This window comes from Trachypithecus francoisi, unplaced genomic scaffold, assembly GCF_009764315.1.
Source record: "Trachypithecus francoisi isolate TF-2019V2 unplaced genomic scaffold, Tfra_2.0 Lachesis_group14, whole genome shotgun sequence".
Lineage (NCBI taxonomy): Eukaryota > Metazoa > Chordata > Mammalia > Primates > Cercopithecidae > Trachypithecus > Trachypithecus francoisi.
In genome coordinates, this window is record NW_022681459.1 from 62,731,257 (window position 1) to 62,750,058 (window position 18,802).

General features: G+C 55.2%; 1 protein-coding gene across 4 annotated transcripts in view; it reads right to left on the bottom strand.

The window, feature by feature from the left end:
• Positions 1–15,252, bottom strand: part of SYNGR1 (synaptogyrin 1) — a 32,731-nt gene extending 17,479 nt beyond the window's left edge. Inside the window, exon 1 of one of the 4 annotated variants that reach the window (XM_033233906.1) lies at positions 15,042–15,252. In XM_033233906.1, coding sequence (XP_033089797.1) covers positions 15,042–15,140 — 99 coding nt within the window. In that variant the 5' untranslated portion in view covers positions 15,141–15,252. The remainder of the gene's footprint in view (positions 1–15,041) is intronic. The other 3 variants (XM_033233907.1, XM_033233908.1, XM_033233909.1) reach the window with 3 other exon arrangements.
• Positions 15,253–18,802: the final 3,550 nt, after the last annotated feature.

Sequence of the window (18,802 nt, forward strand, 5' to 3'; positions counted from 1 at the left end):
GTGGGGAGCAGGACTCTGACTCAGATGACCTGGGCCCACTGAATCCCGGTGTGGCCACTTGACCAGTGGGGTGATCTGAGGCCACTTGAGCCTCAGTTTCTGCATCTGTCAAGTGGGGGCAACAATAGCACTGAAACCAACGATGCATTGTGAGGAATCAGTGAGGTCATTCATGCAAGGAAGGGCAAGGGCGCTTGAACCTGGGTTCAAGTGATTCTCCTGCCTCAGCCTCCCAAGCAGCTGGGACCACAGGCACACGCCACCACACCCGACTAATTTTCTGTATTTTTAGTGGAGATGGGGTTTCACCGTGTTAGCCAGGAGTAAGCAGCCCCAGAAGGCTAGACTGTCACTAAACTCTGGAACAGATCACAGAGGCAATGGCGGTCCCTGGCAAACGCCAGGAGGGAGCAATGGTGACCAGGGAAAAGGGCCCTGAAACAGGGCTTCTGGGTGGAGACAAGAATGATCCAGGCCTGCAAAGATCTGGGGGAAGCATGTTCCTGGCACAAGAACAGAAAGTGCAAAGGCCGAAGGCAGGAAAAGGTTTTGCACGGTGAGGCGAGAAGGAATGTGGCTGGAGCAGTGACCTGGGAACTAAGTACATGGGACAGGCAGCGGGACAAGGCCTGGTGGGCTGTGCTGGGGACATTTTTTTTTTTTTTTTTTTGAGACAGGGTATCTCTCTGTTGCGCAGGCTGGAGTGCAGTGGTGTGACCTTGGCTCACTGCAACCTTTGCCTCCCGGGTTCGAGCCATTCTCCTGCCTCAGCCTCTCAAGTAGCTGGGATTACAGGCACGCGTCACCATACCCAGCTAATTTTTGTATTTTTAGTAGAGACAGGGTTGTGCCATGTTGGCCAGGCTGGTCTTGAACTCCTGATCTCAGGTGATTCGCCCGCCTCGGCCTCCCAAAGTGCTAGGATTACAGGCGTGAGCCACCTCACACGGCCTACAACCCAAGCTTTTAGGGATGGGGTCAAGGCCCTTCATGCACTGGCCCTGCCCACAACTCCTGGGGTCTCACCTCCTTCCACTCCCCCTACCACCTGCCTCCCCACCTTTGCATGCCCCAGGCCCCTTTCTGTTTTCCTCCCTGGAAGACTGACTGTCCCTACCACATGCTACTGGCTGAGCTACAACCTATTTTGCTGTTTGTTTGCTGGAGTGGAGTGAGTGAGCTGCCTGCCCTGCCCTGGGGCCTGGGAGGCCTATTCTGGGGCTTGACATCAGCCGTTCGTTCACCCGACATTTCCTGAGCACCTAGTAGGTACCAGACCTGTGCAAGAGGCTGAGGACACAGTTGGGAACAAGATGTGTGAGGTCCCTGTTCTCATCGAGGGAGACAAGCGTCACGAAGAACGAAGCAGAGCAAGAGGAGGCGGACTGGTGGTCCAGGGAGGTCTCTGATGCAGCGACCTTTGAGCAGAAGCCCAACTCAGTGAGGGACCTGAGCCCAGGGAATAAGCAGTCACAGGTGCCAAGGCCCTGGGTGCGAATAAGCTGGGTGTGTTCAGGAGCGGCACAGAGGCCCGCATGGTGGGAGCTGAGCAAGTGAGGGAGACACCAAGAGGCGAGGCTGGCGAGGAAGATGGGCTGGCCTCGACAGGTGAGTTCAGGAGACACTGCAGGCTGAAGAGCAGCTGAGTGACTTGATGTGACTTAGGTTTGAGAAGAATCAGTCTGACATTCGGGCCAGCTGCTTCAGCCTCCTCCCAAAACTGTCAAGTCCCTCCACCCGGGGGCAGGCCACTGTCACCCCTCTCCAGGCAATGACAGCAGCCCATATGTCCACTTGCACTCCCACACTCTGTCCCCTCATAGCAGCCAGACAATCCCCTTAAACCCAGGACCAATTTACAAGTTCTCACAACTGGGCAGGAGTGGAGTTGAGGCTTGAACCTGAGTCTTTCTGGATCCAAAGCTGGTGCCCTGTGCCAGGCAGCATCCCTGGGTCACTTGCTAAGGCCAGATCTGCAGGGACAGCAAGGAGCACACAGAGCAGCCGCAAGGAGCCACTGGAGAACCGGAAATGAAACCAGAATGAAATTCCACACTGGCCACAGCAGCCGAGGCACCGGGGGAAATTCATTCAACAAGTGGATCTGCTGCAGGGAAAGGAGACAGGTCTTCAGAGGCAGAGCCTCTCCCAGAAACAGGAGAGGACGGAGGGTGATGGTCAAGGGAGGACCCAGGTCACCAGTAAGCAGAGGGAAAACAAGCTTCCCTCGAGCTAAAGCAAACGCTAAAAAAAGGCACCAAGGTAAACCTGCCAAGCCTCTTTGGTTTTTTTCCGCCCTCTTTAAAATCAAATCCTGAGTCTTTTTTAAAAACAGATTCCAGATGGCGCTTGGTGGAGATCTATGTCAAACTCAGAAAAACAAATCAGAAGGAATCTCAGAATCTTGGATTTCAGGATCCTTGGCTGCTGGATTCAGAGACACACTGAAACAGAGACCCCAGAAGCACCAAGCCCTTTGTGGTCTACCCTGGTCTCATCTGTCCCCCTTCCCACCCTATGTAGCCACCCCAGAGGGCTGAGGGTGGGTGGTGTCCTCAGGCTGTCTGACAACTCTGCAGCTGCCTTCCTACCTTCCCCATCTTCAATGGGAGTGAACTCCTCTTTGCCCTCTGAACGCTGCTGGGATATAGTGACTCCCAGACACCTGCAGGGACACCCCACTTTCCAGTCACTCTTTTCTACCCTGAGCCTTGGGGGCTCCTGACCAGGACCAATTTACAAGTCTGTCTCCACCCTGTGACTCTGAACCAGCCCACAGCCTCCTCGGAGCTGACGCCAGTGGAAGACGGCACCTAAATCATCTCTTTTAATCCTCATAAAAATCTGCAAAGAAAAAACAAACCTGAAATCATCCCCACAAAGCAGTCTTATACTTAGAGCATTTCACAGTCAGGGAGGCTAAGGCTCAGAGAGGCCCTGCCTCTGGCTGGCCCACAGCAGGTAAATGGGGAGCCTGCCTCACATCCGGGCCTGCTCCTCCAGCTCACCTACGACCTCTGTGTCCAGCTGCCTACCCATGAAGGATCGAATTCCAGAATCCCAAATTCTAAGGTCAACATGAGACCAAGGAGGCACACCTGCTGGTCCTGAGCCCTGTGTCCTGCAGTGCAAAAGGACACTGGGCTCACTTTACTTGAGGGGAGATGGTATCGCCCCTCTGCAGACAGACCACCCAGGGTGTGCCTAGGACCCACTGCAGGGCGTCGGCTAACGAAGGTTCAGGGCAAGCTGTGCCCAGCCAGCATGGGGGTGGCTGAGATCACTGTTACGTTGCCAGGAACCTCCTAGAGGCCTGGTTTTAAACGTCTTTAGACAAATGCTGGCTTTCCCCAGATAAGCTGCAGAGAGATGACATCTGGAGCCCATGGCACTCTGTCCTCCCAGCTCCAAATGGAACTGTCTACTTTGCCCTGCGCAGGAACATCCCTGAGCTGGGAGGCTCGGGGGAGCCCTGGTCCCTGCCCTGCGGCACAGGCAGCCAGGCAGCTGGCCCCTGCCTATGCCCAGGTGCTGACACCACCACAGCCTCCTCTCCAGCCTCCTTCAGGCAGTCCCCAGGCAGCAGCCAGAGGGATCTCACCCATTCCAAACTTCAACAGTCCTTCTGCAGGCTGAAGATAAAGTCCATCACCCTAGAACGGCCCTGAGGTCCCCCTGCTTGGGCCACAAGTCCTTCCTCCAGTGCCCCAGGCTCTCTCGGCCTCCTCAGCACCAGCTGCTGGGCCCTAGTCCTGGGCTCATACTCGACCCCTCCAACCAGTCTGACATTCGGGCCAGCTGCTTCAGCGTCCTCCCAAAACTGTCAAGTCCCTCCACCCGGGGGCAGGCCACTGTCACCCCTCTCCAGGCAATGACAGCAGCCCATATGTCCACTTGCACTCCCACACTCTGTCCCCTCATAGCAGCCAGACAATCCCCTTAAACCCAGGTCAGGACATGTCACCCTCCAGCTCTAGAATCTTGGATCGATGCTCACCCACCGCCCCCTGCCCAGGTAAAGACCTTCTCCCAGCACACCCCAGGGCTCCCGCCTGCCTCTGAAGCTTCCCAATACTTCCCTCCCAAGCCCTCCTGAGTTCATTCCTGCTTCAGGGCCTTCACACTCGGCTCTTTCCTCTGCCTGGGATGCCTGTATTTGTCCAGATCTTCCCTCAGCTGGCTCCTCAACATCCACATCTACAATGCAAAAGATACCTCCCTAGAGAAGCCTTCCAGACCAGACTCCAGATCTCAAGTATTCTCCAGTGCCTGAATGTTCTCGGTAACATCACTATGTAACTTCTCTGCTATTTGGTGGTTCAGTGGTTGGGTGTATGTCTCTCCCCCAGACCCAGGGGGAGGGTCAGGAAAGGCTTCGAGGGGAGTTCTGATTGAGAGGCCCAGGCGGCACATGGGGGGCAGGAGAATTATCCCCTCCTCAGCATCCTTGGCTGGCACCTCCGCTTGCACACCCCTGTGCACAGGGAGCTCACTCCCTGGAAAGGGGGCTGCCGAGTCTTCTCCCTACAAGCTGAACCCAGCCTTCCTGCCCTTGTCCTGGTGCAGGCATCCATCCTGCCTCCTGGGAAAGGCTGAGGGAAGAAAGGAGTGGTCATGCTTTGAGAAATGAGTCAGATTGCCAAGGGCCCCCCTTCAGAGGAACGGGGCCTTGCCTCCCCGCAGGGTCATGTGAGGAAAACGGCTTCAGCCGCACGGACACATGATGGGTGTTGAGCAGCCCCTTGGCTTCCTGAAGAGCCTCGCCCGGGGGAATAGGTGGGGGTGGGGAAGGTGGGGCTCCGGGCCCCTCCTCCACCCCTGCCTCACAGCGGGTTGTGCAGCCTTGGAAGTGACCCGCTGGGGATTAGGCATAATCTCTGCAAGCTGTCCCCTCGGAGTGCTCGATGGTGGGGGTGGAGTGGGCTCTGCTGGGCAGGGCCTGAGTGAGAAGCCCCCTGACTCCCCAAGGTGCTGAGGCTGGGCCTGGGTGATCTGCCCGGCCTTCCCTCTTTCCAGAATGCCCCATGTTCCTCTCCTCTGGCTGAGTAACCTCAAGGGGGCCTTAGCGCCTCATGAAAAAGGGGGAAATTGGCTGGGCACGGTGGCTCATGACTGTAATCCCAGCTATGCAGGAGGCCGAGGCAGGAGGATCACTTGAACCCAGGAGTTTGAGACCAGCCTAGGGAACAGAGTGAGACTTTGTCTCAAAAAAAAAAAAAAAAAAAAGAAAAAAAAAAGGGCAGGATTAACCCATCCAGTTCTGTCTGCTTTTCCTCATCCCAGTGCCTGCCTCCGCCCTGCCCGTCCCTGCATGCCTGATGTTCTTTGGTTTCTCTCCTGCTGTGCAAATTCCAGGTCAGCAGGGAAATAATCTGGTCCCAGGCCCTGCCTCACCTTCTAGCGAAGAAAGGCACAGAAGGGGAAGGCTCCCTGGTTTGAGATTTCTGTCAGTCATCCCCACAGAGCCCAAGGGAAGCAGGGAGGGGAGCGCAAGCGTGGGAGAATCCAGGAAGGCTTCACGGGGAGGCAGGGCCCTAAAGGCCAGTTGGGACACCTGAAGGAGAACAGTGGCTAGGAGGAAGACTGACCAGTGCAGTTCCCACCTCAACCATTCATAGGTGGGGCCCTTAGGAGATGCCTGGAACCAACCTAGCCCTGGGGCTATGACAGATGCAGTTCTTGCCCTCCAAGCATATACCCCAGCAGGGGCGACAGCCTTGTCCCTGCTCTGCCAGGCCTTTCAGCCTTTGCCCTCGCTATTCCTCCTTCCCCCTTCTCTGCCTGGCTGGCTCCTGCCCTCTCAACGCTGACTCAAGGCTGGTGTCACCTGCCTGTCCCTCTCTAAGGGTCTGTGCTCATCTCCATATTTTAACAGGTTTCTGTCACATTTCCCTCCACTAGACTGTCAGCCCTCCCTGCAGACCAGGCACCTCATCTGGCCCGTGCTCAGCATGTATATTAAAGAGAGGACAAGCGGGGTGAGGGTGTCCACATTCTGCGGCTGTTTGGATTCAAGGGAGGATGCATAAACCCCTCACGGCTGCCAGATGCTGCTGAGAGATCCATCAATAACAGTCGGCCGTGAGATTGGCAATGTGAAGGTCAGGAATGAGCCTGAGAAGATGGCGAGGAGGGGAGAGAGAGCCCGTGGGGAGTGCGTGTGGGAGACTGCAGAAGAAAACCTGGAGATGGTGACAACTCTTCTGAAGGACCAGAGAAATGGGTGAGGGAGTGTCTTCCTGAGATGGGGAATCACGCACATTTGCAAGCTGATGCGGAAGAGCCAAGAGTAGAGAGGGCGAAACTGAGGGTGGAGGAGAGAAAGAGGGAGAGAGAATTGATGGATGTGTGTCCACGAGTAGGTGAGAGAAACAGGCTCACTAGGCTGCAGCCAGACTGGCCTAGGCCACCAGAACAGGGGAGATAGTCTAGGAGGAGGTGGGCAGGTGTGAAGACGCCTAGGACTGAATTTAACCAGAGCTGTGCCAGGTGAGTGTGATGCACAGAAGGGCTGGAGCTGCAGCACGTGGCCACCAGGAGGTGGGAAGAGGGACAGCAGGGACCAAGGGGTGGTGAGGGCCAGTGCACGGGGGAAGATCAGCGGTTCAGAGGCCCCAGGCCCAAGGACCTAGGATCAGGGGAGGGAGAGGGAGGTGGAAAGGTAGGAGGGTTGGAGGAGACGCCTGGAAGAAGGATCAGGAAGTGCGAGAGGCTACTGGGAAGGCAAGGCCAGGCCTAGCTAGGGTCCAGCTTGTGACAGTGGCTGAGGCTGGTGGACAAGACCAAGCAGGGAGAGGAGGCAAGGGTGTGGGAAGGGTCACAGAAATAAACACTCCAATGACCAGGACTGGAGCAGGAGTAGTGCTGGAGAGGGCTGACACTGAGCTAGGGTGGGCATCTTTTTATTTTTATTTTATTTTATTTTTTTTGAAACAGAGTCTTGCTTTGTCGCGCAGGCTGGAGTGCAGTGGTGCGATCTTGGCTCACTGCAAGCTCTACCTCCTGGGTTCACGCCATTCTCCTGCCTCAGCTACCCGAGTAGCTGGGACTACAGGCGCCCGCCACCATGCCTGGCTAATTTTTTTGTATTTTTTTTTTGGTAGAGACAGGGTTTCACTGTGTTAGCCAGGATGGTCTCGATCTCCTGACCTCGTGATCCACCCGCGTCGGCCTCCCAAAGTGCTGGGATTACAGGCGTGAGCCACCGCGCCCGGCCTGGGTAGGCATCTTTGAAGAACGGGCAAAGTGGCCTGGAGCCGGCTCATCAGGAAGGGGAGTGGGCGACCCAGTGCTGGTGTGAGATTCAAAGCTGGGGGACAACGGCCTGGAAGTGGCCTCAGGACCCAGAAGGACCCTGTTGACCTCTAGGCCCAGCAGAGGGAGGGTCTGAGGGATAAAGCGGCCCCCACTGAGCAGGCTGCAGGAAGCAGGGTCTGGGGGAGGCCAGGTAACAGTGCAATTTACAAAAGGTGTCAGGGACATTCTGGAAGGGGCTGAAGGCTCAGGAACTCTTGCCCCCTGGACTGTGAGGTACTGGAGGAGCCCCAGCTTGTTAAAGTTCCTGCATGATTGCAGCTTGGGTCGGACAGCTTGGGGCTGTCCCAGCTACACAGCCACCCCTCCCTCCCAGTCCCCTTCACCTGGCCCCTGCTCCACCAGCAGCGGAGAGCTGAGCAAATCTCCATCCCTGGAAGGGAAGGTTCTCCCAAAACACAGGGCATCACTGCCCTTCCAGGCTCCAGCTGACGCCGTCTGCTCTGCTCCCATGGATAGACCTGGGGCCCAGGCTCCCCTCTGCTGCAGGCCCCCCCAAAGCATGAGGGGATGGCCCCAAACAATACTTTTTTTTTTTTTTTTTTTGAGACGGAGTCTTGCTCTGCCGCCCAGGCTGGAGTGCAGTGGCCGGCTCTCAGCTCACTGCAAGCTCCGCCTCCCGGGTTCACGCCATTCTCCTGTCTCAGCCTCCCGAGTAGCTGGGACTACAGGCGCCCGCCTCGTCGCCCGGCTAGTTTTTTGTATTTTTTAGTAGAGACGGGGTTTCACCATATTAGCCAGGATGGTCTCGATCTCCTGACCTCATGATCCGCCCGTCTCGGCCTCCCAAAGTGCTGGGATTACAGGCTTGAGCCACCGCGCCCGGCCATTTTTTTTTTTTTTTTGAAACAGAGTCTCACTCTGTTGCCCTGGCTGGAAAGCAGTGGCAGGATCTCAGCTCACTGCAACCTCCACCTCGCGGTTCAAGTGATTCTCGTGCCTCAGTCTCCAGAGTAGCTAGGATTACAAGCATAATCCTAGGCACCACCACACCCGGCTAATTTTTGTATTTTTAGTAAAGGCAGGGTTTCACCATGTTGGCCAGGCTGGTCTCAAACTCCTGATGTCAAGTGAGTCAACCGCCTTGGCCTCCCAAAGTGCTGGGATTACAAGCTTGAGCCACCGCGCCTGGCCCCAACATCACTTCTCTAAAGACTGACCAATCCAAAGTTCCCAACCTGGAGTCCACTAGGAGCAAGAGTGAGGTTCTTCAAGGGTGGAAAGGTTGGGAACCACCAGAGCAATCCAACTATCCCTTTCCCATTTGACAGATGGGTAAACTCAGGCCAGGACAGCATCGGCCTCTTGCTCCAGTCACACGGCCAATCACAGGCAGAGAGGGTGCAGAACGCAGCCTCAGGTCTCCAGGCCAAGGCACTCCCCAGCGCCTGCTCTGCCTCCCCTCCCACCTGACAGCTGGTTCTTCCGGTCTGGGTGCCAAGTGTGGCTCCCTCCAACAGCCCTGCCATCTGCCTCTCCCTTCCTCCCTCCCTCCCTCTCCTGGCTTCTCCTCCTCTCTTCCCTTCCTCTCCCAGCCTCTGTTTTTTCTCTCTGGGGCTCAGGCCCGCCCAACAGCTTTGCACGCGCTGCTCATGTGGGACTCCCCACAGGGCTGGGGATTCCCTGGAGCAGGGGCTATGGGTTCCGATCCCAGCGACTCCAATTAACCTTTCTGGGCCTCAGCTTCTCATCTAAGGAGGGGATAACAAAACCCTCCACAGCAGATGTATGGCAGGCCTTTTAAACTTGCGTTCAGGCCAGGTGAGGTGGCTCACACCTGTAACCCCAGCACTTTGGGAGGCTGGGGCAGGCGGATCACTTAAGGTCAGGAGTTCGAGACCAGCCTGGCCAACATGATGAAACCCTGTCTCTACTAAAAATACAAAAATTAGTCCAGTGCAGTGGCACACGCCTGTAATTCCATCTACCCTGGAGTCTGAGGCAGGAGAATTGCTTGAACTTGGGAGGCAGAGGCTGCAGTGAGCTAAGATTGTGCCACTGCACTCCAATCTGAAAAAAAAAAACACAAACCAAAAAAAACTTGCATTTTCTTTTCCTTTATTTTTATTTATTTATTTATTTATTTTGAAATGGAGTTTCACTCTTTTAGCCCAGGCTGGAGTGCAATGGCATGTTCTCGACTCACTGCAACTTCCGCCTCTAGGGCTTAAGTGATTCTCGTGCCTCAGCCTCCCAAGTAGCTAGGACTACAGGCGTGCGCCACCACGCCTGGCTAATTTTTTGTATTTTTAGTAGAGACAGGGTTTTACCATGTTGGCCAGGCTGGTGTTGAACTCCTGACCTCAGGTGATCCACCTGCCTCCGCCTCCCAAAGTGCTGGGATTACAGGCATGAGCCACCACATCCGGCCAAAATTAGAATTTTCATAAGCCCTCGCAGCCTCCCCAAACCCAGGCCCTTCAATCCCATGTTACAGATGAGGCAACTGAGGCTGAAAGAGGTAGGGATTTCCCAAGGTCCCACTCTGATGGCCCTGCTCCTGATGCCCCAGGCTTTCTCAGGCTCTCTAGGCTGCCCCTGGGCTGTCCCTGGACATGAGGAAGTGCCCAAGACATAGCAGAAATCTATCACCTCCTGGGGGTCTCCTTGCAGCTGACCCTGTCCTAGACCTGAGAGAGAAGAAGCAGCAGAGGAGCCCGCCACAGGAGGTGAAGAGGCGAGAAACACTCCAGGGTGGTCAGCAATAAATGCCAAATGAGGGCCACGGGTCCACCTTCCTGTCTAGGTGACAAGGCTGTGCCCGGTACTGGGAGAGGACAGGCTGGACGTGACCATACATTTCCAGCCACAGAGCCCTCTCCAAACCAAGTTTCTGCACAAGCTTCCAAAACACCCTTGATCTGCTCATAGCCCCTCTCTCCATCTCAAGTGGTCCGCCCGCCTTGGCCTCCCAAAGTGCTGGGATTATAAGCGTGAGGCACCTCACCTGGCCAAGTTCAGCTTTTTAAATTCAGTGTTCATTTGGGATGATGGGGGGTGGGGTGGGGGGGGTGGATAAAACCAGGGGTATAAAGCCGCCTCCCTCAGGCCACCCCTTGGTGTCATGGAGATCCAGGCAGGGAAGCCACAGGGAGTACTTAGAACATGGAACCCGGTAGGCCAGGTTCAAACCAAGGCTCTGACAAGCCCAGGCCTTGAGCTACCACAAGTCACTTCTCCAGGCTAAGCCATAATTCTGTCATCTGTAAAACAGGGGGGAAGATACCCACTTCACTTACAGAACCATGTGGTATTACAGCCAAAGCCCTTAAAAAATGAACCCTGAAAATGGCAACATTTCAAACATTTTATCATTTTCATTTTGTCAAAATGGAGAATTAAAGAAACATCGACTGGGCGCGGTGGCTCCTGCCTGGAATCCCAGCACTTCGGGAGGCTGAGGCAGGTGGATCACTAGGTCAGGAGTTTGAGACCAGCCTGGCCAAGATGGCGAAACCCTGTCTCTACTAAAAATAAAAAAAGTAGCTGGGCGTGGTGGCAGGTGCCTGTAATCGCAGCTACTCAGGAGGCTGAGGCAGGAGAATCACTTGAAACCGGGAGGCAGAGGTTGCAGTGAGCCAAAGCCTGGGCGACACAGAAAGACTCCACCTCAAAACAAAAACACAAACACAAACAAAAAACTCATCTACCAGCACTGATATTCATTCCCTATAGTCCATTTTAGCCCCCTGCAAAAAAGAATATAAACTCCAAATAAAAGGTGGTCCTTTCTATTAAATCAGTTTAGCTCCTTGCTGTAACTCCTTTTTTTCCCATCTGGCTTGAGAACAAAGAAATGAGTCACTGACAGGCTGCAGTCACAGCGCAACAGATCAGGCACTTCTGACCCAGCCCAGACCAGTTCGGGTGGGAAGACTGAGGCACAGACGGTGGGGAGGGGACGCTTACTGAAGGTCACAGCTGTGGCCTGGGGGTGCCAGGAGTGGCAGCTAATCTGCCACCGGGGCGATGACACCAAGAGGTGAGAAAGCCTTAGTCGAAAGACAAGCCATGCCGGATGCAGTGGCCCACGCCTCACCTCGCCTCATCATCCCAGCTACTCAGAAGGCTGAGGTGGGAGGATCACTTGAGCCCAGGAGTCTGAGACCAGCCTGGGCAACACAGCAAGATCCTGTCTCTAAAAAAATTAAAGAGACAAGCCAGGTCCTGGAGGCCCTGCTTCTGCGCAGGCTGACCCAGGGACTGGGAGGGCTTGGGTTCCAGGGTAGGTCCAGGTCGGTGAGGTCCTGAAGCTTACATGATTTGGAGGCCCTCTTTCGGAAAAGCAGAAGAAAAAAAAAAATCTTTCTCTTACAAGTTTTACAAAAATCCCAGGTCTAGGCAGGGTGTGGTGGCTCACGCCTATAATTCCAGCATGTTGGGAGGCCAAGGCGGGTGGATCACCTGAGGTCAGGAGTTCGAAACTAGCCTGGCCAACATGGTGAAACCCCATCTCTACTAAAAATACAAAAATTAGCCGGGCGTGGTGGTGTGTGCCTGTAATCCCAGCTACTTGGGAGGCTGAGGCAGGAGAGTTGCTTGAGCCTGGGAGGTGGAGGTTGTAATGAGCCGAGATCAAACCATTGCACTCCAGCCTGGAGGACAGAGCAAGACTCCGTCTCAAAAGAAGAAAAAAAAAAATCACAGGTCCACATGCACATACTGGTAGGGCCCCTCCAGGGCTGTGGTAGAGGTCTGGGTTTTCCAGGAGTCCTGGACAGGGTGACTAATTGTCCCTGTTTGTCTGGATTGAGGGCCTCTCGGAATGCTAAAGCCAGGAAGTTCCAGCACGCCAGGATAAACGGGTCACCCTAGTCCTGGAGGTCAGGCTTCACTTGCTCTGCCCTGTGTTGTGAGGCCCAAGAGCAGGCACCAGCTGCATCCCCCGCAGCTCCTGATGCGTTTAAATGGCTCAGCACACCAAACAGTTTTGAAAAGACCAGAAGGAAACAGCCCGATATTCACTGCAGCCCTCCCTAAGTGGTGGTATCATGTGATTACCACCCCCCACCAAACTTTTCCTGTTGTGGGAAAATACACGTAACATACAATTTGCCATCTTCACCATTTCAGTGGTGTTAAGTACATTCCTACCGTGCAACCATCACACGTGAATTTTAGACTTTCCAATAATTGGCAGGTGTTACTTTGATCAGGAAAAAAAGCTACTTTTTTTTTTTTTTTTTTTTTTTTGAGGCGGAGTCTCGCTCTGTCGCCGGGACTGGAGTGCAGTGGCCGGATCTCAGCTCACTGCAAGCTCCGTCTCCCAGGTTTACGCCATTCTCCTGCCTCAGCCTCCCGAGTAGCTGGGACTACAGGCGCCCGCCACCTCGCCCGGCTAGTTTTTGTATTTTTTTTAGTAGAGACAGGGTTTCACCGTGTTAGCCAGGATGGTCTCGATCTCCTGACCTCGTGATCCGCCCGTCTCGGCCTCCCAAAGTGCTGGGATTACAGGCTTGAGCCACCGCGCCCGGCCCAAAAAGCTACTTTTAAAGGTGTCAATCAGCCTATATCAGACACCTCTTGGTTCGACAAAAATAGTGAGTGCCTTGTATCCACGTGTGTGAGCGGGGCTGGGAGGTTGCAGCGTTGTTTGAGCATTGGTTGGCCCAAGTGACCTTTGTGTCCTTTCCAATCCTGACACTACAGGATTCTGGACTCTTCCCTGTCCCAGGGGGAGAACTACACTTTGGAGACAGGAAGACCTAGGCTCAAATGCTCATCTGCCACTGACATGCTTAGTGACCTTGGGCCAGGCACTTGGGCTTGCTGAGTCTCAGCTTCCTCTAGTGTTGGGGAACCAGCTGGGTGGCTATGTGTGGTCTTGCACCCCACGGATGTTCAGAGGGGCTGATCCTTCCTCCTGCTTTTCACGTCCTCGCCCCTGGATGTGCACACGTGTAAACTCTCATCCCACCAGGCCCAATCTGACATCACCTTCACTATGAAATTTGATTCCACAGCAGGAAGACCCCTCTCCTGGCTCTTGTGGCCTCTGCCTAGGGGCACCTGGCTCACTCCCCAGTGTGACTGTGGCTTCCTGAGAACAAGGGCTGCTTCTGAGTCACGCTGCCTTCCCTCAGGGCCCAGCAGATTCAATAAAGCTTTGCTAAATGAAGGTATCACAGGCAGAAATGACCCAAACAGACAGAATGCCCACGCCCCCTCACAAAGCCAGCGGCTTCGCCCTTCCAGGCCAGAGGCCCAGGGGCAGGCAGACTGAAGCAGTGAACACAGCCCACCCGCCTGATCCAGCAGGTGCCCCCAGGGCTCCCACCTTTGATAAGTGTCTGTCGGGCATCTGGGGAGCAGGAGACTGGCACAGATGAATGAATTCAGAGCCACAAACACTCGCAGATGTGCTGGGGTGCCGGGTTCTGTGCAGGTGCTGACATAAAGGCTAAAGGAATTAGGCTTTCCTGCCCTAAAAGAGCTCCCATCTGATGGCATTTGAGAAGAAAAGGCTTTAAATGGGGTCATCCTTGGCAGGCCAGGGATACATACCCAAGCCATCCTACCAACCAGACCCTGAAAACCAAGGAAACGAGGGAGCTTGAGCACCCTGAGGTCACAGTTGGCTTTGGGGTAGCCCCTGGGGTCCCTGACAGTGCCCCTGCCCAGCATCCCCAGTCCAAGCCCTTCTAGTCTGAGCCCATCAGGAATGGGCCCCAGGCCTGGAGAGGCCAGAACCTCGAGTGGGGGTTTCTGGGTTACAGCCAGCCAACCCCAGGGAGCCCCAGGAACCCCCTCTTCAGACCCCAGCAGGGCTTCTTTCCATGGGGTGACACTCAAGGCACCTGAACTCCTCCCTCTGTGCTCACTGTCTCTGACCCATCCTCCCCCTGACCACCCGACTGAACAAGAGTTCCACTCAGCCCTCCGCACTGAGGACCCTGCCCCTCGGCGAGGCTGGAGACCACCCTGGCCTCTTCACTGCGGGAGCAGACCTTTCTTCCAGACACCTGCCATGGGCATCCAGGTGCATGCTGAGTGGGAGGGGTGTTACCGGTTCATGAAATGTCAGAGCCCAAGGGGGCCTTAAGAAGGCTCCTCCCACCTTGTCTATAAATTGGGAAACTGAGGCATGAGAAAGGAGATGACACTCCCCACCTCGGAATTGAAGTCCTCATTTCTCGAGAACATTTCCTGGGTGGCTCCCAAGGTCACGCGAGAAGGAGAGGCAGTTCCCGGGTGGAAGAGAGGTACCCAGCTCCCGACTCATAGCTCCACACGGGCCAGGCTAGGCAATATGAGCCCAGTTCCCTACCCTCTCCTCCTCCAACGTCCATCGCAGACGCGGCGTGCACCCGAGCGAGATGGTCCACGCCCTGATCCACCCCCCAAAAAGGCCACCTTAAACCCCGGCTCCATCCCCGCGGTCCCCAGTCCGGCCTGGCGGCCGCGCACAATCCGAGCCTTTAGCTGCATAGCGGCGGCCTGGAGGTCACAGCAATCGGGGCGGGAAAGGGGGCGCACGAACCGGGGGCCCCCAGGAAACCAGGGCTCCGGGAGCGGCGTCTCCCGCGAGCGCCAGGGCTCCCGCCCGCCCGGGGCCCAGGAAGGAGGAGCGGCGGCAGCGGGCCCCGCAGGCAGGACAGCTCCTCGCCCGCCGCCGCGCCGCCGCGCCGCCGCTGGGGGCCCGGTGGGGTCCGGGTCTGTCCGGGCGCGCCGCCCTTGCCCACACCCCCACCCTGGCCTGGCGGAGCCGCCGGCCAGTCCGTCCTTACCCAAGACACGACGCGCAGGATGGTGTGCGGCTGCCGGACCAGGGTGTAGGGGTCGAAGGCGCCCCCGGCTTTGCCCGCTCCGTACGCACCCCCTTCCATCGTGGCTGCACCCGCGCGGTGCCCCCCGCTCGGCGCGCGCCGCCGGCCCGTGCGCGTGCGCGGCGCCCCCGCCCCCTCCCCTGAGCGCGCGGCCGGCGGCCCAGGACTCCCGCGAGGGGGCGTCGTGCGCGGCGGGCGCAGCTCACGGGGCGCGGGCGGGGGGCTGGGCGGGCGCGCGACCTCGGGCGCGGGGGCGCGCGTGCGGCGGCCCGGGGCGCAGGGCGCGCTCGCAGCCAGTGCGGTGACCTCTTTGCATGCAAAGTGTTGGGGGAGGGCGGTGCGTGTGCATAAAGTGCGGGCCGTGGCCCTGCTCCGTATCCCCGGTCCCCTGCCCCGGTCGCAGCCGCCCTCCGAGCCGTCGACTCTGCTGAAACCATCTTCATGCTTGATTTGTTTGGCTGTTTCCTGCCGGTTTGTCGGCCCCAAACATAATGAGAGGGCAGGAAACTTGTTCGTCCTTCTTAGAGGGTGCTTGGTACACAGTGGGCGCCGCATGAGTATTTCTCAAATGAATGAATGAACCACGAGTGAATGACCCTCTTAGAGTCCTCCAGAGCAGCCCCCACCTCCCAGGACCACCTTTTCCCTGCCTCTTACAATGACGTCATCTGTGTCCCTCTGCCCGCGCACCCTCCCACCCCCAGCCTGGAGGGGCCTGGCACAGAGGTGGCGGCTGAGACTTCCTCGTCCCCATCCCCTCCTACCCTAGAACGTTGCCCCTTTCCTGAATCCATCAATTAATTACGCAATCGTTTGTTCATGGCCTCTTCCTCTGCTAGTCTGTGAGCTCCCGAGGCCCAGGTGTTGTCTAACTTATTCAGTGCCTTACCCAAGGGCCTGGCATACAGTAGGTGCTCAGTAAACAGAGCCTAGTCCCCATCAGCCCATCACAGCTTGGGCTAGAACTCCAGGTTTCATGGAAACAGAGGCTAGATGGAGGAGTGCTCCCTGCAGGGGAAGGGCCACCTTCCGGGGCTGGCTCTCCTGCTGCCCTGTAGCTCTGTGGCCTCTCTATGTCTTCAGTGACCTTCACTGGTTCCAGGAGCAGGTTGGATGAGGATATGAGTAGAGGCTTTTGCTTCTCTGGCATCCTGCCATTCTGTGATGACAGGACACAACGTCTGTGTGGAGGAAATGTGTGCTGGGCCTGAGGGTCTTCCTTATAAACATTACATAGGCAATATCCATCTTAGGCTCAGCTGATTGTTTAGTCTTTACCAGGCCTTGTTCTAAGGGCTTTACATACATTTCTGCATTTAATCCAGCACACTTATAAGGTGGCTACTATGACTATCTACAACTTTTAGAAGAAAGCACAAGAGAAGGCCAGGCGCGGTGGCTCACGCCTGTAATCCCAGCACTTTGGGAGGCTCAGGCGGGCAGATCATGAGGTCAAGCGATCAAGACCATCCTGGCCAACATGGTGAAACTCCATCTCTACTAAAAATACAAAAATGAGCCTGGCATGGCAGCGCACTCCTGTAGTCCTAGCTACTCGGGAGGCTGAGGCAGGAGAATCGCTTGAACCCAGGAGGTGGAAGTTGCAGTGAGCCCTGGGGACAGAGTGAGACTCCATTTCAAAAAAAAAGCACATTGTGACCTTAGGTTAAGTAAAGAGTTCTTAGATACAACATGAAAAACATGATTCATAAAAGAAACAATTGATAAACTGGACTTTATCAAAATTAAGAACTTCTGCTCTTTAAAAGACATTGTTAAAAGAATGTATGAAAAGACAAACGATAGTCTGGGAGAAAATATTTGCAAAGCATAGATCTAAAGAACTTGCATCCCGCCAGGTGCGGTGGCTCAAGCCTGTAATCCCAGCACTTTGGGAGGCTGAGACGGGCGGATCACAAGGTCAGGAGATCGAGACCATCCTGGCTAACACAGTGAAACCCCGTCTCTACTAAAAATACAAAAAACTAGCCGGGCGAGGTGGCGGGCGCCTGTAGTCCCAGCTACTCCGGAGGCTGAGGCAGGAGAATGGTGTAAACCCGGGAGGCGGAGCTTGCAGTGAGCTGAGATCTGGCCACTGCACTCCAGCCTGGGCGACAGAGCGAGACTCCGTCTCAAAAAAAAAAAGAACTTGCATCCCAAATAAAGAATGTTCAAACTCAAAAATGATGAGAGGACCCACTTTTTAAAAAGTAGGCAAAAGATTTGAATAGTTATACACCTCACCAAAGAAGATACACACATGGCAGCTCAGCACATGAAAAGATGCCCAACATCCGCGGTGGCTCATGCCTGTAATCCCAGCACTTTGGGAGGCTGAGACTGGCGGATCATGAGGTCAGGAGATCGAGACCATGTACAGAAGTTTAATCCAGCACTATGGGAGGTACAGTGGTGCAATCTTGGCTCACTGCAACCTCCGCCTCCTGGGTTCAAGTGATTCTCCTGCCTCAGCCTCATGAGTAACTGGGATTACAGGTGCCCGCTGCTATGCCTGGCTAATTTTTGTATTTTTAGTAGAGATGGGATTTCACCATGTTGGCCAGGCTGGTCTTGAACTTCTGACCTCAGGTGATCTGCCCGCCTTGGCCTCCCAAAGTGTTGGGATTACAGGCATGAGCCACCAAGCCCAATCCTGAACAGAAATATTTGGAGCAGTTTTGTTTGTAATAACCCAAACCTGGAAACAACCCAAATGCTTCTCAAGTGGGGAGGGTACAAACTGTGGTACACTACTCCGGAATAAACGCTACTCAGGAATAAAAAGCAACGAACAGTGGATACACTCAACAATATGGGTGACCCTCGAATGTATTATGCAAAGTGAATGATGCCAGACTCAAATGTCTAGAGACTGCAGGATTCCCTTTATGTGACATTTTTGCAAAGGCAAAACTGTTAAGGACAGAAAAAAGATCAGTGGTTGCCAGGGGATTGGTGGGCAGACATTTAGTACTAAGAGGCATGGGGAAATTTAGAGGCATGGGGAAATAGTGTATAACTATTCAAATAAAACATGTTTTATTAATAAAATAAAAAAATGTTTGTCAGCTGGGCGCGGTGGCTCATGCCTGTAATCCCAGCACTTTGGGAGGCCAAGGTGGGCTGATCATGAGATCAGGAGATTGAGACCATCCTGGTTAACATGGTGAAACCCCGTCTCTACTGAAATACAAAAAATTAGTGTCCGAGCGTGGTGACTCAAGCCTGTAATCCCAACACTTTGGGAGGTCGAGGCAGGCGAATCACGAGGTCAGGAGTTCAAGACCAGCCTGTCCAATATGGTGAAACTCCGTCTCCACTAAAAATACAATACATTAGCTGGGCGTAGTGGCGGGTGCCTGTAATCTCAGCTACTCTGGAGGCTTGAGGCAGGAGAGTCGCTTGAACCCGGGAGGCGGAGGTTGCAGTGAGCCGAGATCAAGCCACTGCATTTCAGCCCAGGTGACAGAGTGAGATTCCGTCTCAAAAAAAAAAAAAAAATTAGCTGGGCGTGGCAGTGTACACCTGTAGTCCCAGCTACTCGGGAGGCTGAGGCAGGGGAATCACTTGAACCCGGGAGGCAGAGGTTGCAGTGAGCCGAGACGGGGCCACTGCACTCCTGCCTGGCAACAGTGTAAGACTCCATCTCAAAAAAAAAAAAAATTGTTTATCAAAACTTGCAGAATAGGCCAGGCGCAGTTGCTCACGCCTGTAATCCCAGC